The 26,315-nt window shown below is 48.9% G+C and overlaps 1 protein-coding gene across 1 annotated transcript; it reads right to left on the reverse strand.

Moving 5' to 3' along the window:
* Window positions 1-24,770, reverse strand: PRPH2 (peripherin 2). Its single transcript, XM_003923003.4, has 3 exons — window positions 23,143-24,770; window positions 8,957-9,203; window positions 1-4,045 (listed from the first exon to the last, which is right to left on the reverse strand). The coding sequence occupies exons 1-3, from the start codon at window positions 23,721-23,723 to the stop codon at window positions 3,833-3,835; spliced, it is 1,041 nt and encodes a 346-aa protein (XP_003923052.1). The 5' UTR covers window positions 23,724-24,770; the 3' UTR covers window positions 1-3,832.
* Between the last annotated feature and the right edge of the window lie 1,545 nt (window positions 24,771-26,315).

Below are 26,315 nucleotides of genomic sequence, written 5' to 3' on the forward strand. Positions count from 1 at the left end.
ACAGATTATTTTTAGTATACAGTTTTATACATTTTAACAAATGCATACAGTTTAACAACCACAAAGAAACAGAACAATTCCATCATCCCCAAAAGTTCCCTTTGTAGTGAGCTGCTTGCCTCATCCTGGCTTCCAGCTACCAGTGTTTTTCTCTCCCTTTGTTTTGCCCCTTCTAGAACATTATATAAATGGCATCATATCATATGTAGCATTCTGTGTCTGGCTCCTCTCACTAAAGAACGAATTTGAGTCCTCCATGGTGTTCCTTTGGATTGCTGAGTAGTAGTCCGTTGTACAGACTTCTATGCAGTTGCCAGGTGAAGGGTATTTGGGTGAGTTTTGGTGATTGTTTTGGTGATTACTGCCACAAACATTCATGGAGAGGTTTTTGTGCAAATCTGAATGTTCGCTTCCCTTGAGTAAATAGCTAGAAGATGTCCCTTATATCTTAATCGTCCACTTGCCGCCATCGTTAGAGCTCAGCATTCTCTAACCTCTAACTTTGCTGTTTACACCCCTCGGTGATGGACAGGGTAAAATGCTGTCAGGAGTTAAGGAGTGACATGTTTTCCCCTTCTAATCTATCCACTGAGACCTGGGAAGCCACCTCTGTCTTCCCCGGAGCTTCATAGTATTTCACAGACACATTTCCCTTCCTTCCTCAGTGCTGCTGGCTGCTGTGCTATCATCGAGAGCCATCTTTTTAGCCAGTAGTGGATGAAAAGCCCCAGCCATCTTGGTCCACGACTGCCAGTGGCTAAGCTGCAAACCTGCTGGCCTAGCATAACAGGTGCCCGGACGAGGAGGGGCAGGGGAGCGTGCAGAGCGGCACCTAATCTTATTAACCCATATTGAGGTTACTCAGGGTTTATTTGCTGGCAGCTCAGGCCTGGGCTTGAAGCATGTAGTAAAGAAGCTGTGGTTTCTGGAACTGAGGCCACAAATTCTAGGACACACAACTTCCCAAATATTCAGGATAGTCATCACCTGTTCCTTCACTATGGAGTGAGCATTTTAAAAATGAAAGTCCTAAGGCCTTGTCTTTACTCCATACCCCATCCCAGGGCTATGCTGGCAGAACTTTAAAAGCTGGCTGGGGCCAGTTGCGGTGGCTCACTCCTGCAGGCAGATCTCCTAAGGTCAGGAGTTCGAGACCAGCCTGACCAACATGGTAAAAACCCATCTCTACTAAAAATACAAAAATTAGCTGGGCGTGGTGGCAAACACCTGTAATCCCAGCTACTAGGGAAGCCGAGGCAGAAAAATCCCTTGAACCCAGGAGGCGGAAGTTGCAGTGAGCTGAGATCATGTCATTGCACTCCAACTTGGGCAAAAAGAGCAAAATTCCCTATCAAAAAAAAGCTGACTGGGTCACTCAGGAGAAAAGAATTTACACACAAGGAAAAACCTGATAGTAGAGACTTCCTGGGCACTAGTAGGTAACCAAAAGGGATGGGCCAGGTTTCTCTGGCAACTACCTGGCTACCTGAGAAGACCTGTTAAAAGCAGCTAACCCTAAGTCTGCTCTGAACCAATGAGCGAGCTTTATAGTAGGGTCAATGCACTCTTGGTTTTCTCAACAACCTTCAGATTCTCAGGTTGCTTACATTTGCCCCCTATAACCTGGCCCAATAGAGACTCATATTTCCAGCCGGGTGCAGTGGCTCACGCCTGTAGTCCTAGCACTTTGGGAGGCTGAGGCGGGTGGATCACGAGGTCAGGAGTTTGAGACCAGTCTGACCAACATAGTGAAACCCTATCTCTTAAAAAAAAAAAAAAAAAAGTAAAAGTAAAAGGAGACTCATTATTTCCTTGTTTGAGGAAATACATTTTGGGCAGAGCAGAAGAAAAAATGGTTTGGAGTTTTGCCTAAATTACTATATTAAAACTTCATGTATTAAGTTCAGCTCTGGTTCAAACTCTAGCAAATGCTGAGATTATTTGGATATTACAATAGTCACTGCTATAGTAGTCACTGTTCTTACAGGTAAGAGATGACAAGATGGAGAGATGTGATACCCAAGCCATGTTTAAAACGATGATCATTACCAATGCTTCCCCTTAGGGTGGGTTTCTCTTCTTTTTTGGCAAATACTAGCTATAGTAGGGGATTCTGCGATGTATGTTGTTCAATGGGCTTAAACAGTCATTTAACAAAAGTGATTTTCATACAGTATGATTTTTAATATCTATTGACAGCTATTCACAGCATAATTACACGTGTGGGCCTAGAGCAGCACTTTCACCGTGGTTCTCAGCACTCTTGAGAGGCGGGGAGAGCTCAGGGACCTTTGCCAAAGATGGCTAGCTCAGGATTTTTTCAGTGTGGATCATTCCTTGGCCTCAACAAGATTCAGAAATCTAATTAAACTTGGGACCAATGTCTGACAGGGTGTCCAGACATCTTGGATCTGGTCTTCTGCTTGGGAGAATTAAGCCCAGAACATACCCCAGGCAACACCAGAAGTCTTATTTTCTCTACACTAAAGTTGTTAGGACAGCAGAGAACCCAAACACAACCCCAAGTAACCTATTCCCAAACACCAGCAGTCAGAAGCAGAGGTAAATTATGGGCTGTTCCCTTTCCGGTTTTTGCCTTCTGGCGTCAGTCTCCAGCCAGGTAGGAATGAGCTCTCTTTCAAATGGCGGAATTCTGGTGGGCCCTGCCTTGGCCTGGTCACCAGGGCCTGGGAAATCATTCTCTTCTTCCCCTGAAAGCTTCTCTTTCCTAAAGAAAGTGAAAACGCCTGTATTTGCTAGCTCAGGAAGATGGGCTGAAGAATCAGCCCATCAGGTTCTATCTCAAAGAATTTCCTTTGATGCAGAAGAATTCCAGAAATAGTGTTTTTCAAGATGGATATCTGGGAGGAAGAAAGAGAAGAAGCTCCCAGAGGATTCCTTGCCCTTTGCTGTGGACAATTAGTGTGTCCGTGGGGCTGTCATGGCCACCTGTGTGGGTGTCCCTGGGTCCACTGAGAGCTGAGGCCTGGTCTCCAAAGGGTGGACTCATATCTGATTTTTGCTCCTCTTCCGCAGCAGGGCAGCAGCCTACCCCAGTGCTTCCACAGATGAGCCACAGGAGATCACCCGGCACGTTGGGGTGGTGTGGGGCTGGGACACACCAACAGCCTGACTTCCTCAACCCGTGGTTCACTCCAGACTCAGGGACTGAGGGCATGTGGATGGGACACAAAAGCAGGCCTTTCACTCTATTTTTGGTGGGGGAAATAGTCTCCTGCCTTAAAATTCTCTTGCTCCATGATTGAATTCCTGTTTAGAGCCCTCAGTGCTTTCAGAACCCATTACTCTTAGAAAAGTGTAACTTTCCCCCAACTTCTGGCATTAAGCAAACAAAATGGCCAACCTGTCAATCTTGGCATTAGAAAAAAAAAGACAGCGTGGCCATTTATGTTTCAGATTTCTGTGCTGATGCACCAAGTGACACTTTGGATGTAGGCGGAAGCAACATGGAGCTCATAAGAGGCAAACTCTAAAGGAGAGCAGCCCTCGGATACGGCCAGTGGCCCATAGCGGGGGACTAAATCTGAGAGATGCCCCTGAGTCAACAGGGGGGCATATCCTAGGGCAGTGGGCCTGAGGGGAGCTCATTCATTCACATTTTGAGTCAGTCATTCGACAACTGTTTGTCAAATGCTTTGAGGGACCCTAAACTTAAATTTCACCATCAAGGAGAGGTGATGTGTAAGATGATGCCCTGTAAGATGGTGCCCTCCTTGGGAGATTCAGACTTTCAGAGTTGGATGAGGGGGAGATCCGTGTTTCTTAGAGTCCACTATTTCTCAGTGTTCAGGTGGGGAGGGGCCCGGGGCCCTCAGCTAGCCTCTGGGGTCTGGCCTGCATCTGCGCCCTCGACTTCCACCTGGTTGCCCTTGCCCAGCTTCTTCACACTCTCCAGAAAGGCCTTCCAGGTCTCGGGCACGCTCTTCTCCAGCAGCCAGCCCTCGCTCTCGCTCTCGGGTTCCTCGGGATTGGACACACTGTCCAGCGACGTCTGCAGGTAGCGCAGCCCAATTGTAATGGTGACCTGTGGCGGGAGAGGAGGTTTAGAGGCAATCTGGGAGAATCGCTGGGAGCTGGACTATTAGGAAACCACAGGTGCCTCAAAATGAGGGTCCCAGAGAGAACTCCACCTGAGCACTGTGGAATGTGGGTTGGCGACAGCCTGCTCCACACCGCCCTGCCCTCAGTGCCCAACACGCCTGACTCTTCTCCAGCGTCATCTCAGACCCCTCTCCTCCTCCCTTTCCAGCCACCCTGGGCTGCTTTGGATTCACCCATTCCCAATACTTTCTCCCCTCCAGGTCTTTAGCATCTGCTATGCTCTCTGCCTAGAACCTTGTTCCTCTCCATGTTCGTCTGTTGATTCATCTTCAGCCCTTGGTGAGCTCCCCTGCAACTCATTCTCCCTCCCCACCCCTCAGGTCACCCCATCCCACGTGTATTATTCCTGGGTTTCTTCACCTCCGTCCCCTTCAACACCCCATTGCTTGGTGCATATCAGGTGGTTCAGTAACTTATTTGGGTGAAATTAAGAGATCACCTTCTTTTCTGCATCTGATGTGTGGTAATTCCTTTTTTTTTTTTTTTTTTTTTTTTTTGAAACAAGTCTCACTCTGTCACCCAGGCTGGAGTACAGTGGCATGGTCTTGGCTCACTGCAAACTCTGTCTCCTGTGTTCAAGGAATTCTCACGCCTCAGCCTCTCGAATAACTGGGATTACAGGCGCTCACCACCACACCTGGCTAATTTTGTATTTTGTTGTTGTAGATACATGGTTTCCCCATGTTGGCCAGGCTGGTCTCGAACTGCTGACCTCAAGAGATCCACCTGCCTCAGCCTCCCTAAGTGCTGAGATGATAGGTGTGAGCCACTGTGCCCACCCCTTCCATTATTTTAATGAGCACCATGATGAATGGATGCTGGTACAATAATTTGAATTTGTTCACTAGCATTCACTGGGTGGCAGACTTGGTCCAAAATGCCTGGGTTTAAACCCAGCCCTGGCACTTAGCCAGCCGTGTGACCAGAAACCTCACTTTATTCATCTGGTTTACAGATTTTCAGATGAAATGGCCCCTGCCTTGTGTGGATGCTGTGACACTTTAATATGTGTAAAACACTGGCTGAGTGCGGTGGCTCACGCCTGTAATCCTAGCACTTCGGGAGGCCGAGGTGGGCAGATTGCCTGAGCTCAGGGGTTTGACTATCCTGGGCAACACGGTGAAACCCCGTCTCTACTAAAATACAAAAAAAAAAAAATGGAGTTGGTGAGGAGGAAAACAAAACAACAAAAAAATGAGCCAGGCGTGGGGCAGGCACCTGTAGTCCCAGCTACTCAGGAGGCTGAGGCAGGAGAATCACTTAAACCCAGGAGGCAGAGGTTGCAGTGAGCCAAAATAGCGCCACTGCATTCCAGCCTGGGCGACAGAGCAATACTCCATCTCAAAAAAAAAAAAAAAAAAAAAAAAAAATTGTGTAAAACACACAGGCCGGGTGCAAAGGTGCATGCCTGTAATCCCAGCACTTTGGGAGGCCAAGGCAGGGGGAGGATTGCTTGAGCTCAGGAGTTCGAGACCAGCCGGGGCAACATAGCAAGACCTCATCTCTACTAAAAATAAATAAAATGAAATAAATTGCTGGGCATAGTGGCCCATGCCTGTAGTCCCAGCTACTCGGGTATTCAGGTGGCCAAGATGGGACGATCTCATGAGCCCTGGAGATGGAGGCTGCAGTGAGCCATGATGACACCCTTGCACTCCAGCAAACACCACCACAGTGCCTGATGCACAGTAAAGACCAACAGAAGAGTTAGCTGTAGCTGAGTTGATGATTAATCAACTACTGTTTTCACTTTTCTTTTTTTCTTTTTTCTTTTTTTTTTTTTTTTTTTTGAGGCAAAGTGTTGCTCTTTTCCCCCACATTGGAGTGCAATGGTGCGATCTTAGCTCACTACAACCTCTGCCTCCCGGGTTCAAGCGGTTCTCCTGCCTCAGCCAACCAAGTAGCTGAAATTACAGGTGCCTGACACCACACCTGGCTAATTTTTGTATTTTTAGTAGAGACAGGGTTTCCCCATGTTGACCAGGCTGGTCCCAAACTCCTGAGCTCAGGTGATCCGCCCATCTCGGCCTCTCAAAGTGCTGGGATTATAGGTGTGAGCCACTGCATCTGGCCTGTTTTCACTTTTCTATAATATATTCCGTTAGCCACTTGTTTCTACACAAATTCCTGGTTTGCTCTCCTCCACTTCTCTGTATGGCATAACAAACTCTCCAAGAGGAGGAAGCTGCTCCCTGAGGACATGGATGGCCCTTACTCACCTAGCTCATCCAGAATCCCAGCACCTAGGACAGTACCAGGTAGGGGGAAGGCACGGGTGTGTAGAAACAAGTGGCTAAAGGTGTGAGCCACCGCTCCTAGCCCTGCTGACTTCTTTTATGCTTTCGGTCTTCTTTTCGTGTGTTTTCAGGGAATGTGGACATCTAAACTTCCAGCAGTATATTCCTCTCTTCATTCTACCCACCCAAGACTCTGTGTCAAGGAGTCAGCGACCAGTAAGTGGTTATGAATATGCTGCTGTGTTTGCCTCAACACTAAAAGAAAGCTTTGGCCAGGTGCGGTGGCTCATGCCTGTAATCCCAGCACTTTGGGAAGCCAAGGCAGGCAGACTGAGGTCAGGAGTTCAAGACCAGCCTGGCCAACCTGGTGAAACCCCATCTCTACTAAAAAAACAAAAATTAGCCTGGCGTAGTGTCAGGTGCCTATAATCCCAGCTACTCGGGAAGCTGAGGCAGGAGAATCGATTGAACCTGGGAGATGGAGGTCAATGTGAACTGGGATCGTGCCATTGCACTCCAGCATGGGCAACAAGAGCAAAACTTCATCTCAAAAAAAAGAAGCCTTCCTGGACATATAGTCACCCTTTAGTTTAATGTGGTGAGTTAGAGAAGGTGTTTATCAGCCACAGGCAGGTTACACTGGCTGATAGCATTAGCACGGTGACTCATTTAAAGGAATCTTTGGGAATCTCCTCAATGGACCTCTGTACATTGGGATTTTGGAGTTTGGATTTCCTGCTGTCACAGTAGCTCAAATCAGGTGCCCTGAGTCACCGTGCCACCTCATTTACTAAGAAAACAGGCTCTTACTCAACACCTAGAGCAGTGCCTGGCATACGGGTACGTGTTTAAGAAATATCTCTGGCCAGTGTGGTCTTCATGCCTGTAATCCAGCACTTTGGGAGGCCAAGGCGGGCAGATCACTGGAGGTCAAGAGTTCAAGACCAACGTGGCCAACATGGTGAAACCCATGTCTACTAAAAATACAAAAATTAGCTGGGCGTGGTGGCGCACACCTATAATCCCAGCTACTCAGGAGGCTGAAACAGGAGAATTGCTTGAACCTTACAGGCGGACGTTGCAGGCTGAGATTGTGCCATTGCACTCCAGATTGGGTGGCAGAGCAACATTTCATCTCAAAAAAAAAAAGAAGAATAAAAAAGAATTCTCTTGACCAGGTGCAATGATGCACACCTGTAATCCCAGCGCTTTAGAAGACCAAGGTGGGAGGATTGCTTGAAGCCAGGAGTTAGCAGCCTAAGCAACATAGCAAGACCCCGTTTCTACAAAAGACTCTACAGATTATGACTCAGGGTGTGCTATTTTTTTAGCTATTCTGCATGTGCCTATAGTCCTAGCTACTCAGAAGGCCGAAGTGGGAAGAGCCCTTGAGCCGAGCAGTTAAAGCTCTAGTGAGCTACGATCACACCACTGCACTCCAGCCTGGGCCACAGAGTGAGTTTTTCTTCCTTGTCTCTAAAAAAAATAATAACAATTTAATAACAATAAAAATAAACATCTCTTTAACAGAAGAGTGAATTCAGCATACTCACTGAGGACTTGCTTACATTGCAAGCCCTATAGATACAGAGGAATTAAGCATCGCAGAGAAGATGAACCCACATGTAATTAGACTAACAGGTAAATGGTGACTGGCATCTCAAAAAGCACAAATCCACAGTTCCCATTTCCTGAACACCCGCACATCCTAGACACATTGCCTCCCAACAGTCCCCAAAGCTACGTGCTGTCGCCTCTTACAACAGAGAGGTCAAAACTTTCTACGACCTCAGAACCAGAAAGCAGGGGCACAGGATGAACCTCCAAAACATGCTAACTAAAAGAAGCTGAACAGGCCGGGCGCGGTGGCTTACACCTGTAATCCCAGCACTTTGGGAGGCCGAGATGGGTGGATCACAAGGTCAGAAGATCGAGACCATCCTAGCTAATACGGTGAAACCCCATCTCCACTAAAAAAAAAAAAATGGTAGCATGCGCCTTAATCCCAGCTACTTGGGAGGGTAAGGCAGGAGAATCGCTTAAACCCAGAAGGTGGAGGTTGCAGTGAGCCGAGATCACGCCATTGCATTCCAGCCCGGACAACAGAGCAAGACTCCGTCTCAAAAAAAGAAGCAGCAGCAGCAAAACGCAAAAGGTTACCTGTTGGATGAATTCATTTATATGAAACGTCCAAAATACACAAATCCAGAGAATGGTTGCCAGGGACTGGGGGGCAGTTTGGGAGGTGGTAACTGCTTCACGGGTGTGAGATTTTCTTGGGGGCTGATGAAAAAATCTTTTGGAAGTAGGGAGAGACCGTTGCACAACATTGGGAATCAACTAGATGAAACCAAATTGTTTACCTTTTATAAAGCCCACCTCAATTTTTAAAAATTTTGTAAGTGGTGGGAAAGAAACCAAAAAATAAATAAATACATGAATAAATAAATAAATAAATACAAAAGGTGAAGGCACTGGGTGGGGTTCAAGCCGTCCCTCCTTGGGTGTCCAAGGAGGGAAGCAGGTGCTCCATGCCTGGCCCCCGTTAGACCCAAATGGCTCCCTCTCCCACCACCCCCAGCGGGCCCAGGGCTTACCTCAAAGAGCCAAATGAGGAGCGTGACAATACCCATGGAGTTCATGAGGCTGCTGTAGTAGCTCAGCAGGGCAGCCCTGCAGCCGCGCACCCACAGGTTGAGCTCCTCCGTCTGGTGGTCGTAACTGTAGTGTGCCGAGTTGTTGGTGATCTGATACTGGATGCAGGGCCGCGGCGAGCTGGGATTGCAGCAGCTGAAGGGGACGCCGTCCACCAGGTACCGCCCGTCCACGTTGCTCTTGATTCGACTGGAAGGGAAACAGGCAGCTGGAGATGGGCTTCCTGGGCTTCTCACCGGGGCCACTTCCTCGCATCCCCTGCCTCTAGAATCCTAGGATAGTCATTCACTCATTCACTTGCACACTTGCTGTATATCTGCTGTGTTCCTGCTATGTGTCAGCTGCTGTTCTGGGCGCTGAAGACAGAGCAGTGAATAAACGTCCCTGCCTTCCTCAATCTTGCGGTCGAGAGGGTTGAGGCAGATGGTAATCCAAGACCCAAGTCAATAGGGAATACAGAAATTCACCCCACCACTCTGTGCTGCCAGTCCCTTTCTTGGGATCATGCCAGGTGGGTAGAAGGAGCAGCAGTTGGGGCGGTGTTGATGGTTGAGCATCTGGCTGCCAAGGGTGATGCCCACAACTCCCTCACCAACCTCATCTCCCCCTTACAGGTCACTGGCGGCCAAGGCCCCCTCCAGCCAGCTGTTTCAGAAGGCCTGCTCCGGCCCAGGGCCTGTGCAGAGGCCGGGGTTGGAGACACAAGGCAAGAACAATCCTTGCCCTGGAGGACTCCACCCCCAGCCAGGTGGGAGCACTCAACTCACCTGAGGGACACAGCTGCCAGCAGGTTCTCCAGGCTGACGGGCAGGGCTCCCAGCATATCTTCTGCACTGCTATATTTTTGTGTATATTTGTTTAGAGCTTACCATACATCCACGTGGGTTTAGAATTCCAAAGGGATCTTTACAGTGAAAAGCCTCCCCTTCCCCTAGACAGGGTGGGTATGTTCTACCTGACCTAGATGTGATTACCCAGGTGTTTTATATGTCAAAACTCACTGAGCTACACACTTAAGATTTATGCATTTGGCTGGGCATGGCGGCTCATGTCTGTAATCCCAGCACTTTGGGAGGCCGAAGCAGAAGGATCGCTTGAGCCCAGGAGTTCGAGGCAGCAGTGAGCTATGATCACACCACTGCACTCAGCCTGAACAAAGAACAAGACTCTGTCTCAAAAAAAAACTAAAAATTAAAAAAAGACTTGTGCATTTGACAGTGTGCTTGTCATCTAAATAAAAAGTTGCATGTAGACCAGTCGTGGTGCTCACACCTGTAATCCCAGTACTTTCAGAGGCCCAGGTGGGCAGATGACCTGAGGTCAGGAGTTTGAAGCCAGTCTGGGCAACATGGTGAAATCTCGTCTCTACAATTAATAAAATACAAAAAAATTAGCCGGGCGTTGTGACGCATGATGCACACCTGTAGTCCCAGGTACTTGGGAGGCTGAGACACAAGATCACTTGAACCCAAGAGGCAGAGTTTGCAGTGAGCCAAGACTGATGCTCCACTCTAAGTCCAGCCTGGGTTAGAGTGACTCTGTCTCAAAAAAAAAAAAAAAGTTGCATGTGAACAATGCATTGCATAATTGACTTTTAAGAACAGAAGACTAGAAAGCATAATTGTTTCCAATAGAGATTATTTTAAACAATGTTCATTGAAACGGTAATGAATCTCTTAAAAGATGTCCAAGTTTCATTGCTAAATAAAATCTCTTTAATGCAAAATGCCTCCTCATCTCTCGGCCTCCAGGTCCTCACAGCTCTACCAGAGAGGCTTCGCGCATGGACAAACAAACACGTTTTCATTTTTCCTGGTTTTTTTTTTTTTTTAACTGCAAATGAGAACATTATATACATACTGTCTTGATCCTTTCTTTTTTCCCTTAGCAATATCTTGGAGATCTCTTTTTGGCAGTGGCGGGGGATGGAGTCATGCCCTGTCACCCAGGCAGGCGGGCAGTGGCGTGCCACCACGCCAAGCTAATTTTTGTATTTTTAGTAGAGACAAGGTTTTGTCATATTGGCCAGGCTGGTCTCGAACTCCTGACCTCAAGTGATCCATCTGCCTCAGCCTCCCAAAGTGCTAGGATTACAGGTGTGAGCCACCACACCGGCTGAGATCTTTTCATATCTGTCAGTGGAGAGTGTCCTGGATTTTTTTTTTTTTTTTTTAACAAGCTGCATGATATTCCCATTGTGTGGATGGCCCATGGGTCCTAGCCAGTTCCATACTGATGGAAGTTTGGGTGTTTCCCAGTCTCTTGTTAATACAAACACGGAAATCAATCATTTTGCATATTGCGACTGTATGGAGCAGGTAAATTCCTTGAAGAGGGATCCTTGCATCAAAGGGTGATCTTGCCAGATACCTGCCATATTTCTCCTCCGCTCTCTCCTGCGGGGATTGGGGGGTTCACAATCACACCCCAACCAGCCATGTTCAGGAGAACCCGTCTTCCACAGCTACATCCACACAGGTCAGACTTTTGATCTTTGCCAACCTGATCTTTGAAAAATGGTATCTCGGGGTTGTTTTCATTTCCATTTTTCTCATTATGAGAAAAGTTGAGCATCTTTGGATGTGCTCATGGGCCATTTGTGGTTCCGTTTTTATGAACTGTGTTGATTTCCATCTATTATGATTAAGACTTTCTAGGAGGTCTGCAAGAGGTGGCCTGAGTCACGGCAACCATGTTTCCACATGCCCTGTAATCCCTGCCCTCTACTTCGCGGGCAGAACACACTGCCCAGAGACCAGCTGACCCTGGGTGGCATGGACAGCACAGGTTGGTGATAAGAGCAGGACAGCCTGGGCTTACTCTTGGCTCGCCCACATGCCAGCTCCATCCCTCTGGACAAGTTCCTTAACCTCTCCCTGCCTCTGCTTCCTTATATTTAAAACGATATTGACACGGGATTGTGTAAGTGTTGCTTGAAGAGTGCCGGTATTAATACATCGTAGCCGTGTTCTGTGGGCAAAAGCTGCCTCACCAGAAGGGTGGCTGAGCAAGAGCCCTCAGGGGCGGTGCTCTGAGCAGGTGGGAGCTGACATCAGGTTGTGAGGACAGAGCCCGCCAGGCAATATCATCTCACAGGAGAACCCTCACTGGGGAGATGGCGGCACAGGTTCTACCAGCTGTGGGGAAGAAGCTGTCAGCTCCTCGAGGGCAGGATCGTGCGGGGCACCCTCCGTGGCGGGCCCCACATGGAGCGCCTGTCAGCTGGCACTGCCTGCCCCCCACTCAAGGCCCCACTCCAACCATGTGCGTGGGGAAGGCAGAAACTCTTGCTCAGCTGTCCCTCTGCAATCCCTGACTGGGAACCAGGCTGTGGGTGACAGAAGCGGGGCAGGGGTGGGAAGACAAGCTGGAGGGGTATTGGAGGGGCCCTCAGCTTGGGCCTCCTGCTCCCCTCTGGAGGAGCCAGTAGCCCCGGACACAACCGAGCAGATGGCATCTCTGCAGCACTCCCTCCCTCCTGCTCCCAACACCTTCCCCAAAGTGCCCTCCTCAAGGCTGGGTGCCTTCCAACCCAAATGCTGTCTGTCCCTCTTTCTGACCTGCAGGCTGTCCCTGAGCCTTCCCTCCACACAGTGGCCCCGCTGAGCCATTTCCAGCGTCCTGTGGACAGGGTGGGGTGGTTGAGAGCACACCAGTGAGTCCTATGTATGTGTTTGGGAGTCATGGAGCTTAAACTCTGCAGATCTGTGTGAGCTGGATGTGATCTCAGCTGCCTCTCAGGAGCCCTGGGGGATGTAAATGAGACGATTCAAGTCATGCATTTGACGCGGGCTGGACGTGCTGCAGACCCTCAGAAACTGTTGCCTCCCCTCCCCTTTAGAGCCTGGACAGGACATTGAAAACCATCGGACTGTCCTACAGAGGAGCAGATGGGGCCCAGAAAAGGGCAAGGCCTTGCCCAAAGCCTCACAAGACGTTGGGGTCTGGCCCACAGCAACTGCCCACGGACTCCATTGGAGTTCCCGGCCTCCCTCGTCCCTCCCGACGTGACCTTTAGTTTGCTCACTCACTCACTCAATAAACATTTGCTGTGTGCCTGCCACGTGCCAGCCACTGTTCTAGGTGCTGAAGACAGAGCAGTGAATAAACGCCCCTGCCTTCCTCGACCTTATGATCTAGAGGGTTGAGGCAGATGGTAATCCAAGACCCAGCTCAACAGGGAATACAGAAAGTCACCCCACCAGGGTGCTACCAGGGTCTTTCTTGAGGCCGTGCCAGGCGGGTAGGAGGAGCAGCAGTTAGATAGTGTTGATGGACCAGCATCTGGCTGCCATGGGTGCCCCCACCCCCACCTCAGCTCCCTCACCAAACTCATCTCCCCCTTACAGGTCACTGGTGGCCAAGGCCCCCTCCAGACAGCTGTTTCCAGAAGGCCTGAAAGTTAAACTTCCTGGAAAACTGTGAGTTCCCACCCCCCCGTCCCAGGAGTCCTTTCCTGGCCACTGCCACCTTCCTTCACGTACCTACCAGGTGGCCCTACGGTGGGGCACACGCTGCACACCTGCCTCGTGCACACTAAGGTGTCTCTGATGTGATGGTCAGGCCTAAAGCTGTGTGGGCTGACGCCAGCAGAGGCTCTGAGCTGCCCTCAGTCTGCAGGCTGGCCTTGGGGACAGTCCCTCTGTCCCCACCTCGCCTGCCTAATCTCCCAGACAAGTCACCCTACTGGGCTCCACCAGGCCGTGTCTCCCTAGACTGAGACTCCCTGAGAATGCAGCATATCTCCCCCAGACTGGGGCTCCAAGGACGGGGCTGCATCTCCCCTCAGACTGGGAACTTTCCCAGGGGAGCATCCAGGTCAGCCCGGATGGGGGAAGGCCAACCTTGGTGAACTTGGGACTTGCCGGGGTCACCAGCCTGGGAACCCTTGGGGTCTTCACTTCTGGAACTATCCCTCCCCCACTCCAAACATCATCTTGTTTACTCAGTTCTTGCCCTCATTCCAACCACAGATTAAGGCTCCTCTCACCCTCTTAAGACAAAGCCAGGCAGAGGAGAGCGCCTTAGTGGTGAGCCGGCTATTTATGTCACAGCGTTTCCCAGGCTACGAATTTCACTCTGCGTGGAAGGGGCCGGGGGCAGTGGGGGAAGAGTCACTGGGGTTGGAAAGGGTGTTGATTAAGGTAGGGCCTCTGTTCTAGGCTACTCTCCCATAAGCAAGGCACATAGAGCCCGGGAAAATGATCACGTCTGAGTTTTCCGGGAAAAACCAACATAATAATTTTTCATACTTTTAGTAGAGATGGGTTTTCACCGTGTTGGCCAGGCTGGTCTAGGAACCCCTGACTTTGTGATTCACCCACCTCGGCCTCCCAAAGTGCTGGGATTACAGGCGTGAGCCACCGCACCCGGCCAGAAATGACATTTTAAACACTTGACATTCAGGCTAGGGCGGAAATTCAGTGGGATCATATGCATAGACATTTGGTACGCACTATGGGCTTAGTATGCTTTGAGGATTTCTGTTTTGGGTAGTGCTGTGGTTTGAATGTGTCCCCCAGAGCTCCTGTGTTGGAAACGTGAGGCCCAACATGACGGCGGTGAGAGCCGGGACCTCTGAGAAGTGACTGGATTACGCGGGCTCTGCCCTCATGAGTAGATTAATGCCATTATCAGGCAGTGGGTTCCTGAGGAAAAGGATGAACTCAGGCCCCTCAGCAGATGCAGGCCCCCCACCTTGGACTGCCCAGTCAGCAGAACTATAAGAAATACATCGTGGCCGGGCGCGGTGGCTCAAGCCTGTAATCCCAGCACTTTGGGAGGCCGAGGCGGGTGGATCACGAGGTCAAGAGATCGAGACCATCCTGGTCAACATGGTGAAACCCCGTCTCTACTAAAAATACTAAAAATTAGCTGGGCATGGTGGCGTGTGCCTGTAATCCCAGCTACTCAGGAGGCTGAGGCAGGAGAATTGCCTGAACCCAGGAGGCGGAGGTTGCGGTGAGCCGAGATCGCGCCATTGCACTCCACCCTGGATAACAAGAGCGAAACTCTGTCTCAAAAAAAAAAAAAAAAAGAAAAAAAAAGAAATACATCGCTGCTCTTTATCCATTTTCCAGTCTCAGGTATTCTGTTACAGCAGCTCACATTGAACTAAGACAGTCACTGGGTATGAGGCGCTATAGACGATGAGGGGTGATGTGAGGAGGAGACACAGCCCTGTCTGAGGGGAGCCCCAGTCTGAGGGGAGACCTAGCCATGTCCTCAGGGAGCCCCAGTCTGAGGGAGACGCAGCCCCGTCCTCAGGGAGCCCCCCTTCCAGTCTAAGGGAGACACAGCCCTGCCCTCAAGGAGCCCTGGTCTGAGGGGAGACACAGCCCTGCCCTGGGGGAGCCCCAACTTGAAGGGGAGTCACAGCTCTGTCTCAAAGAGTTCCCATCTGAGAGGGGAGACACCCTGTCTAGCCAAGGTCTGTTTTTCTTCAGACGTGTACAGATTAAGAAGAGCAAGCAGGTACCTGCAGTCTGGGGGTTCCCTGGGAAGAATGGTGAAGGGAGAGAGCTTGGTGTCAGCTTCTCCCCTCAGACTGGGGACCCCAGGCTAGGCCTTCCTGGCTGGTAGTTCCTGGTTCCAAAATGTCTGAGCTCTCTCACACTTTACCTCTCACCTCAAGGCACTGCAGCTCTGCTCAGCCAGTGAACTTTAAAAGAAGTGTTGTAAACTGACTAAAGACCTCATGCCCTTCCTCATGTGCTACAGGAAGACCCACAGGGTGGCACCAGAGGAAATGTTCTTGCCACAACTGAGCCCGATCCAACTACCTCTCAGCCCAGACTACTGGTTTATGGGCAAAAACAGGGGACAGAAGAACATGTTAGAAAACACCACTTGGCTGCAATTGCCCAGATCCAAACTGTGGGGAATTCTGCAGGACGCGTGGCCCAGTTTCTCTCACACACATGGCATGAGAAAGGGGACAGTTGGCCAGGCACAGTGGTTCACACCTGTAATCCCAGCACTTTGGGAGGCCAAGGTGGGTGGATCACCTGAGGTCAGGAGTTCAAAACCAGCCTAGCCAACATGGTAAAACCCCGTCTCTACTAAAAATACAAAAATTAGCTGGGCATGGTGGTGGGCGCCTGGAATCCCAGCTACTTGGGAGGCTGAGGCAGCAGAATTGCTTGAACCCAGAAGGTGGCGATTGCAGCGAGCCAAGATAGTGCCATCGTACTCCAGCCTGGGAAACAAGAGCAAAACTCCATCTCAAATTTTTTTAAAAGGGGAGGGGGACAATTATCTAGCAAAACAGACAGGAAACCAAACAACCAAATGCAAAGCATGGACTTGGTCTGGATCCTAAATTGACCAACTGTAAAAAGCATCCCAAGACTCTCAGGGAAAACTGAACATAGACGGGGCCTTGGTTGATATTGCCATTAAATCTGTTGGGCAGGACTGGTATTGTGTTTACGTTCAGCAGAAACAAAAAGGCAAACAAACAAACAAAGCCTCTTCATCTGTTAAGAGATGCCTATTAAAGTACTTACAGGTAAAAGGGAAGTATGTCCAGGATTTGCTCCAGGATATTCAGAAGGGGAAAACGTGTTAGGAGAGGGTAATATAGATGAAACAGGCAAAATGTTGATGTTTGTTCCTAGGTGATGGTTTCTTTGGGTTTTTTGTTTAGTTTGGTTTGGTTTTGTTTTTCACACGGAGTTTCACTCTTGTTGCCCAGGCTGGAATGCGGTGGCACAATCTCAGCTCACTGCAAACTCCGCCTCCCAGAATCAAGGGATTCTCCTGTCTCAGCCTCCGAAGTAGCTGGGATTACAGGTGCCTGCCACCACGCCCAGTTAATTTTTGTGTGTACGTGTATTTTTAGTAGAGACAGAGTTTCACTATGTTGGCCAGACTGGTCTTGAATTCCTGACCTCAGGAGATCCACCTGCCTCGGCTTCCCAAAGCACTGGGATTATAGGCATGAGCCACCACTCCTGGCCTTGATTTTCCTTTTTTTAGAGAACTTGGGCTCAAATGGCCCTCAAATGACCCTCCCACCTCGGCCTCCAAGTAGCTGGAGTTACAGATGTGTCGCCACCACACCCGGCTAGGTGATGGCTACATGGGAATTAATTATAATGGACTCTGTAATTTTGTGAAAGCTTGACTTTTTCTATAATAGAAGTTGGAAATGCAATAAAATAAGATAAGAGAGCATCAGTTGAGAACTACAAATCTCTTTCACTGATACCTTGCTCTGAAAAGACAGAGTCACTGAAGGAGACAGCTTTCCTGGACTTGGCTCCTCCCTCTCAGGGCTCCTCCAAGTGTAGCAGAAAGTGTGTCCCCCTCTTCCTGGCTCACCCAGGACCACTAGGCCAGAGGAGAGAGCGCTGGGAGGTTGAAGCCCAGTGACAGCCCATTTACCACAGGCCCTGCAGAGCCCAGGGTGGTCTCTCTAGTTTCTGTCGGGCTGCCTCGTGATTATCTGAGACCCTGGCACAGAAGCACTGGAATCCAAACCTAATCCATCCATGTTTTCCAAGCCTGCATCATCTCTGCCCATCCCTTCCCCTGTCCTTCTGGGAGAGGAATTGGAGAAGAAGAAGACAGGGAAAGGCCAGGCACGGTGGCTCCTGCCTGTAATCCCAGTACTCTGGAAGGCCGAGGCAGTTGGATCATCTGACGTCAGGAGTTCGAGACCAGCCTGGTCAACATGGTGAAACCCCGTCTCTACAAAATTACAAAAATTAGCCAGGCATGAGGGTGGGTGCCTGTAATCCCAGCTACTCAGGTGGCTGAGGTGGGAGAATTGCTTGAACACAGGTGGTAAAGTTTGCAGTGAGCCGAGACCACACCATTGCACTCCAGCCCAGCCAAATGAGCAAGACTCCATCTCAAAAAAAAAAAAAAAAAAAAAGGCAAGGAAAGACAGCAAGAAGAGGGAGAAAAACAAAACATCCCCTACCCCAAGTAGCCTGGATAATTCGAGGTTTCTGTGACTCACTGAAAAAACATTCATTCATTTAACACCAAATGTATGCATGAGGTACTTTAACGTAACTGAGAAACAGCCAAGTAAGATGAAAAGAGCAGAATTAAAATCTGGCATGTCGTGTAATGGAATATGATTTCACCATAAAAAGGAATGAAGTTCTGACACGTGGCATAACATGGATGAATTTTGAAAACACTATGCTAAGTGACCGAAGCCAGACACAAAAGGATAAACGTTATATGTCTCCATTCATATGATGTCCAGGCCGGGCACGGTGCCTCATGCCTGTAATCCCAGCACTTTGGGAGGCCGAGTTGGCGGATCACAAGGTCAGGAGATTGAGACCATCCTGGCTAACATGGTGAAACCTCGTCTCTACTAAAAATACAAAAAATTAGCTGGGAGTGGTGGTGTGCATCTGCAGTCCCAGCTACTTGGAGGCTGAGGCAAGAGAATTGCTTGAACCCGGGAGGCAGAGATTGCAGTGAGCTGAGATCGCGCCATTGCACTCCAGCCTGGGTGACAGAGCAAGACTCCATCTCAAATAAAATAAAATAAAATAAAATTTAAAAAAAGGAAAGAAAAAAGAAAGAAATGTCCAGAACAGGGAAATCTATGATTTGGAAAGTAGATGAGTGATTACCTAGGGTTGGGGGAGGGGAGACTAGGGAGTGAAAGCTAAATGGTGCAAGGTTTCCCTTAGAAGTGATGAACATATTCTAAAATGTATTGTAATGCTAGTTGTCCAACTCTGTGACTATTCAAAAAACCATTGAATTGTATACTTTAAATGGGTAAATTGTATGGTGTCTGAATTATATCTCAATAAAGCTGCTTTTTCTTTTTGTTGGAGACAGGGTCTCACTCTGTTGCCTAGGCTGGAGTGCAATGGTGCAGTCTCAGCTCGCTGCAGCCTCAACTTCTTAGGCTCAGGTGATCCTCCCACCCCAGCCTCCCAAATACCTAGGACTATAGGCACACACCACCACATCTAGCTAAGTTTTGTATTTTTTGGAGAGATGGGGTTTCACCATGTTGCCCATGCTGGTCTCAAACTTCTGGGCTCCAGTGATCCATCCACCTCAGCCCCCCAAAGTGCTGGGATTACAGGTGCGAGCCACCACACATGGCCAAAGCTGATTTTTTTTTTTTGTCTCCTCCACTTCCTATTATGTGATCTTAGGCATGTCCCTTAAGCTTTCTGAGCCTCAGATTTCTCATGTATAAAATGGAGATAATAATAACTTAAAAATTAAAACAAAAATTTCCCAGGAGGGGTTTTGTGCAGTATAAATGTGGGCCTTTCCCGCCTCCCAGATGACTTGGCAACATGGTTATGGGCAGATTGGGGATGGGGTGCAGTCACTGGGCTCCTCCCCTGAAAGCAGTCAAAACTCTTGTAAGGCCAGGCACGGTGGCTCACACCTATAATCTCAGCAATTTGAGAGGCTGAGGTGGGCGGATCACTTGAGGTCAGGAGTTTGAGACCAGTCTGACCAACATGGTGAAACTCTGTCTCTATAAAAAATACAAAAACTAGCCAGGTGTGGTGGCACACACCTGTAATCCCAGCTTCTTGGGTGGCTGAGGCAGGAGAATCATTTAAACCCGGGAGGCGAAGGTTGCAGTGAGCTAAAATGGCACCACTGCATCTCAAAAAAAAAAAACAAAAAACAAAAAATTCTTGTAAATTCCCATAAAAATACAGAATTGTTTCTACCTGATATTATTCATTAGATCAGGAAGCTTCAGGAGCCATTCCTGGATCTTAAAGATTCCCCTAAGAAATCTCCAAAACCTGCCCCCAAGGTAGGGGCACAACTGGGGAGGCCAGAATGCAGGCACCCAGCTCCTCCTCTCAGGAACTGGACTGAAGATGGCAGAAGGTGAGGACCTCACCTTTCTCTAGTCTAGTTCAGTGAGGGGCATGCTACACATAATAGAAGGTTGCTCCAGAGACAGAGCCTGCAAATCGCTGGTGCCAGACACTGCCCATGCCCAGTCTGTGCCACCAGAGGATTCCTGTGCATCTTATCCAGATGGCCCCTGCTTGGACCAGCTCATTGCTCCTGGGGTCGCTTCCCCATAGTCCTCAGGCCAAGCAGGAGAATGAGGCTCACCTGAGCTCTTTACTGGAGCATCCAAATTTGATGGGGAAAAGAGAAACAAAAAAAAGGAGAAATCTTTTTTTTTTTTTTTTTTTTTTTTTTTTTTGAGACAGAGTTTCACTCTTGTTGCCCAGGCTGGAGAGCAGTGGTGTGATCTCAGCTCACCGCAACCTCCACCTCCCAAGTTCAAGCCATTCTCCGGCCTCAGCCTCCCAAGTGGCTGGTATTACAGGTGCCCACCACTGTGCCTGGCTAATTTTGTATTTTTTTAGTAGAGATGAAGTTTCTCCACGCTGATCAGGCTGGTCTTGAACTCCCAACCTCAGGTGATCTGCCCCCCTCGACCTCTCAAAGGCAAAAGAGGAAAATTCTGCCTGGCATGGTGGTAGGTGCCTATAATCCCAGGTACTTGGGAGGATGAGGTGGGATGGTTTTTGAAACCAGGAGTTCAAGACCAGCCTGAGCAACAGAGTAAGACCCATCTCTCTTTTTTTCTTTTTAGAGAGAGAATATTTTTTTTTCTTTTTCTTTTTCCAAACAGACTTTTGCTCTTGTTGCCCAGGCTGGAGTGTAGTGGCACCATCTCGGCTCACTGCAACCTCCATCTCTCAGGTTCAAGTGATTCTCCTGACTCAGCCTCCCAAGTAGCTGGGATTACAGGCATGTGCCACCACACCCAGCTAATTTTGTATTTTTAGTAGAGATGAGGTTTCTCCATGTTGATCAGGCTGGTCTAGAACTCCCAATCTCAGGTGATTCACCCGCCCCAGCCTACCAAAGTGCTGGGATTACAGGCATGAGCCACTGCAGCTCGCCTTTCTTTCTTTCTTTCTTTCTTTCTTTCTTTCTTTCTTTCTTTCTTTCTTTCTTTCTTTCTTTCTTTCTTTCTTTCTTTTTCTTTTTTTAAGGCAGGGTCTCGCCTTGTCACCCAGGCTGGAGTGCAGTGGCGCAATCTTGGCTCACTGCAGCCTTGACCTCCCAGGCTCAAACGATTCTCCCACCTCATCCTCCCAAGTAACAGGGATCACAGGTGCATGCCACTGTGCCCTAGCTAATGTTTTTTTTTTCTTTTTGAGTCAATGGAGTTAGGGAAATTTCCCACCAACAAGTTGGTATGGGGCATTGAAGGACTTTTGATTCAGCTAAATATTTGCCTGAAATTTTGGATCCATTGACCATTGAGAGTGGAGTGACCTAGATAATTCCTTCACCCTGATACAAAAGGGGATTTGGAGTTACCGAGAGATTTGTATATGTCTGTCCAAGAACTCACTCCATGCAGGAGACAATCAAGGGAAATGACAGAGGAGAAGATGAAAAGCCCCTTCTCATCTGCTCACAGAGGCTGGTTCTACCATTGGCCTCTCCCATTCCCAGAAATTCCGCCTGTCCCCCTGGTTTCACGCCCTCCTCAGGAGATTTATGTAAATCATGCCACCTTGTGCTGCCCCTGCAGACCTGTCACCTAGGAAGGACACAGCCCTTTACAATCCTCTCCTGACTGGGGATTTACAGCAGTAATCTCCATCCACAAGAAAATAAAATCCCAAGAAGTGACCTTCATTTGGATGTCCCTTCCATCTGCAGGGCAGCTAAGCTAGCCATGCGGGCTTCATTAATGTTGTTTTGGGCTTCAGAACGTCCTGCTGCTGGTGCCAAAGCCCTGAGTTCAGGTTCCCTTTAAACTTGCCAGCTTTACACGGAGGAAGAAAATAAAAAGTCCTTAGGAACAACTGAACCCCTAACCTCAGCCCAAGTAGGGTGGAGTCGGACAGAAAGGAGAGGTGAGGGAGAGCAGCTGGCTCAAGGCCGGATGCCCTTTCCCTGAAAAGTCACTCAAGCCCCAGGTTGGTGGGTGTACTGGGAAGAGGAGCCCGCTGGAGCCAGCACACAGGCTGTTACCTCCAGCACAGAAGTCCAGAGTCTGTCTCTCTCACCAGCATCTCCCACAGCCCATCAGAGCATTTTACTTTTACATATACCAAGAACACTTTAGAAAAGCTTTGTCATGTTGCACTATCCTAAGTAAACACCAGCAGGCATTTAATGAGCACCTGCTGTATGCCAGGTGCCAGCCAGAGCTAGGAGGTGACTTCCAAGATTACCAATTCTATGCCAGCACCTTCATTTAAAAGATGGGCAAGCCAAAGCCCAGACTGGCTAGTGACCTGTCCAAGGTCACAGAGCCAAAACTTCAGCCTAAGGCCGGGCGCGGTGGCTCAAGCCTGTAATCCCAGCACTTTGGGAGGCCGAGGCGGGTGGATCACAAGGTCAAGAGATCGAGACCGTCCTGGTCAACATGGTGAAACCCCGTCTCTACTAAAAATACAAAAAAATTAGCTGGGCATGGTGGTGCGTGCCTGTAATCCCAGCTACTCAGGAGGCTGAGACAGGAGAATTGCCTGAACCCAGGAGGCGGAGGTTGCGGTGAGCCGAGATCGCGCCATTGCACTCCAGCCTGGGTAACAAGAGCAAAACTCCGGCTCAAAAAAAAAAAAAAACAAAAAAACAAAAAACTTCAGCCTAGATCTCCTGACTTTCCCTTCCTCTGCTCTTTCCAATATATCCAGACAAAACATCTTGGGAATGGATGCTTAGGGTTGAGAGGTTGGAAAACAAGGGAACTAACTGAGAAATTTAAACATCTGAGACTGAATCTATCTGCTTTGAATGAATGAGACAAATAGCCAAATAATGCCTCAGTATTTGTGATCTATGAACGACCCCCCCATCCCTCTGTATAAAGCAGACACACATTCCTGCCTTGCTCTTGCTCCCAAGGGGCTCCTATCCAAGCAGCTTATATGAATTGACACCTTCCTCCCACCTTGGCCAACAATAGGTTGAACCATATGAAGGTGCCATTTTTTATGGGTCAAAGAGGTAGAGTATTAGCAATTGCATATGGTTCAACTTGATACAACCTCACAAAGAGTCGTAAGTTGTGCACTCAATGGAGAGGAAAAGGCACTGGGTGCGGGGAGGGGGGCTGGTCAGAGGCCTGAGCCTCAGTATCCCCGATATATGAATAGCTCTGTCCCCAGGACTGGAAGCCACTCACTCTTTGACTTCTTTGGAGGAAAAGTCCAGGTAGCGATTGCTGATCCACTGAATCTCAAACCAGTCCCGAAAGCCGTTGTTGCCGCAGCATTTGAATTCAATCTGCAACATGTCGATGGTCTTCTTCATGAAACACCGGCCAGGGGTGTCTGTGTCCCTGTAGTACTTCATGCCGTTCTTGAGCCCTTGGCTCAGGGTGTTCTCCAGTGAGCCCCGCAGCAGAAAGCAGCAGAGAGCCACGAGGAAGAGGACAATGTTGAAGAGGACACAGATAGCCAGGTACGGCTTCAGCCAGGGCTTCCACCTGGCATATTTGGCCGGGTCCAGAGCGTCGTAGCAGATCTTCCCAGCCAGAGAGTTGAAGACACAGGATAGCACCCCCATCCCTATCAATGAGTTGGGCACAAAATGGCTCTCAGAATTATTCATCACATCGCTCCTCTTCCGGAGTTCAATCTTCAGGAACAGTCCTAGGCTGAAGATGATGATGCCAGCCAACACAGAGAACCAGTTCATAAGCCAGAGCCCTTGGGCTAACTTGACCCGCTTCTTCTGGTCAAACTTGACTTTCAGTAGCGCCATGCTTGCCGAGTGTGGCCGGGGTCGCTTCCCACCGCACAGCTCCCACCCCAAACCTTAACGAGCGCAGAGCCGGATGACTTACGGCCTTGGGAAAAGTGCAGATGGCCCAAGCTGTAGGGAGGTGCCCTGGAGGCTGCCCATGTCGAGCCCCCCTAGCCTGGGATCCCCGTGAATGCAGTCGTGATGGCAGGGGTCTCGGAATCACAGCTTGAGCAGGAGATAGTCCTGGTCCTGGGCGTTGTTTCTTCAGCGCCCTTCCCAGCCAAGAAGGGGCAGCCTGAACGCTGCAGATTAAAAGTGGGATCCACAAGACATTTTGCTAATCTCTTTAGCCAGGTTCATCCCATTAGATAAAGCCATGCCGCTCTCAAAACATGGTCAAAAGCAGCCTCCAGGTACATGCTGGACCAAAGAGCTCTGGGTACAGCTTGAAGAATCGTGAGCAAAAGGGTAAGACTGGCCAGAAGAACGGGCTGTTTCTGGATGTCTGGCTCAGACCGTGTTGCTCCCCAAAAGCACATTTCCAGGCCAATCTCCTTCAAAATTTAAAACTTTCTGTAGGACCAATAAATTGTTATACTCTTTGAAAAAAGAAATGTGCTAGGCGCGGTGGCTCATGCCTATAATCCCAGCACTTTGAGAGGTCGAGGTGGGTGGATCACCTGAGGTCGGGAGTTCGAGACCAGCCTCACCAACATGGTGAAACCCTTTCTCTGCTAAAAATACAAAATTAGCTGGGCGTGCTGGGACATGCCTGTAATCTCAGCTACTCAAGAGGCTGAGGCAGGAGAATCACTTGAACTCAGAAGGGAGAGGGTGCAGTAAGCCAAGATAACGCCATTGCACTCCAGCCTGGGCAACAAGAGTGGAACTCTGTCAAGGAAGGAAGGAAGGAGAAAGGGAAAGGGAAAGGAAAGGAAAGAAAGACAGTGCCAGGCACAGTGACTCGTGCCTATAATCCCAGCACCCTGGAAGGCCAGGTTGGGTGGATTGTTTGAGCCCAGGAGTTCAAGACCAGCCTGGACTACATAAGAAGACCCTGCCGCTACAAAAAAAAAAAAAAAAAAATACAAAAAAAATTAGCTGGGCATGGTGACATGTACCTGTAGTTCTCCCAGCTACTCTGGAGACTGAGGCAGCCAGATCACCTGAGCTTGGGGAGGTCGAGGCTGCAATGAGCCTGATCATGCAACTGCATTCCAGCCTGGGTGACAGGGTGAGCCCCATCTCAAATTTAAAAAAAAAAGGATAAAGAAGAAGAAAGAAAGACAAGAAGGAAGAAAAGAAAGAGAATGACAGCTCGTGAGAAAACACTTGCAACTTGTAAAGTGAAATGGTAATATACAGTGGCCAGGCATGGTGGCTCGTGCCTGTAATCCCAGTACTTTGGGAGGCCAAGGTAGGTGGATCGCTTAAGCCCCAGAGGTGGAGGTTGCAATGAACTAAGATCACCCCACGGCACTCCAGCCTGGCCGACAATGAGACTCTGTCTTTAAAAAGAAAAGAAAAGAAAGAATATGCAAAAATGTTTTAAGTCCCACAAATTCACAATAAAAAATTTCACAGTCAAAAGACCAACAATCATCTGGGAAAACAGGCAAAAACCAGGAACAGGCAATTCATAATAAGGAAACTTGGAAAGTCTGATAATCTGGAAAAGATCTCAACTTGAGTAATAAGCAGAAAAATGCAAATCAAAACAACAATAGAAGACCAAACCTGGCTGGGCACGGTGGCTCACACCTGTAATCCCAGGACTTTGGGAGGCTGAGGCGGGTGGATCACGAGATCAGGACTTCAAGACCAGCCTGACCAACATACAGAAACCCAGTCTCTACTAAAAATACAAAAATTAGCCAGGCATGATGGCACACACCTGTGATCCCAGCTACTCAAGAGGCTGAGGCAGGAGAATCACTTGAACTTGGGAGGCAGAGGTTGCAGTGAGCTGAGATCATGCCACTGCACTCCAGCCTAGGCGACAGAGCAAGATTCTATCTAAAAAAAAAAAAAAACCAAGGCCAGGGCCGGGCGCGGTGGCTCAAGCCTGTAATCCCAGCACTTTGGGAGGCCGAGGTGAGTGGATCACGAGGTCAAGAGATTGAGACCATCCTGGTCAACATGGTGAAACCCCGTCTCTACTAAAAATACAAAAAAAAAAAAAAAAAAAAAAAAAAATCAGCTGAGCATGGTGGTGCGTGCCTATAATCCCAGCTACTCAGGAGGCTGAGTCAGGAGAATTGCCTGAACCCAGGAGGCGGAGGTTGCAGTGAGCTGAGATCGCGCCATTGCACTCCAGCCTGGGTAACAAGAGCGAAACTCCATCTCAAAAAAAAAAAAAAAAACCAAAGCCATATTTGGGGCTCATGCCTGTAACCCCAGCACTTTGGGAGTCCAAAGTGGGCAGATCACCTGAGGCTAGGAGTTCAAGACAAGCCTGGCCAACATGGTAAAACCCCATCTCTACAAAAAAAAAAAAAGAAAAGAAAAGAAAGAAAAAGAAAAAGAAATAGCTGGGCATGGTGCTAAACCAGATTTAAAAGAAAAAAGAAAGAAAGAAATAGCTGGGCATGGTGGCAGGCACCTATAATC

The sequence above is a fragment of the Saimiri boliviensis genome, chromosome 4 (genome assembly GCF_048565385.1).
Source record: "Saimiri boliviensis isolate mSaiBol1 chromosome 4, mSaiBol1.pri, whole genome shotgun sequence".
NCBI lineage: Eukaryota > Metazoa > Chordata > Mammalia > Primates > Cebidae > Saimiri > Saimiri boliviensis.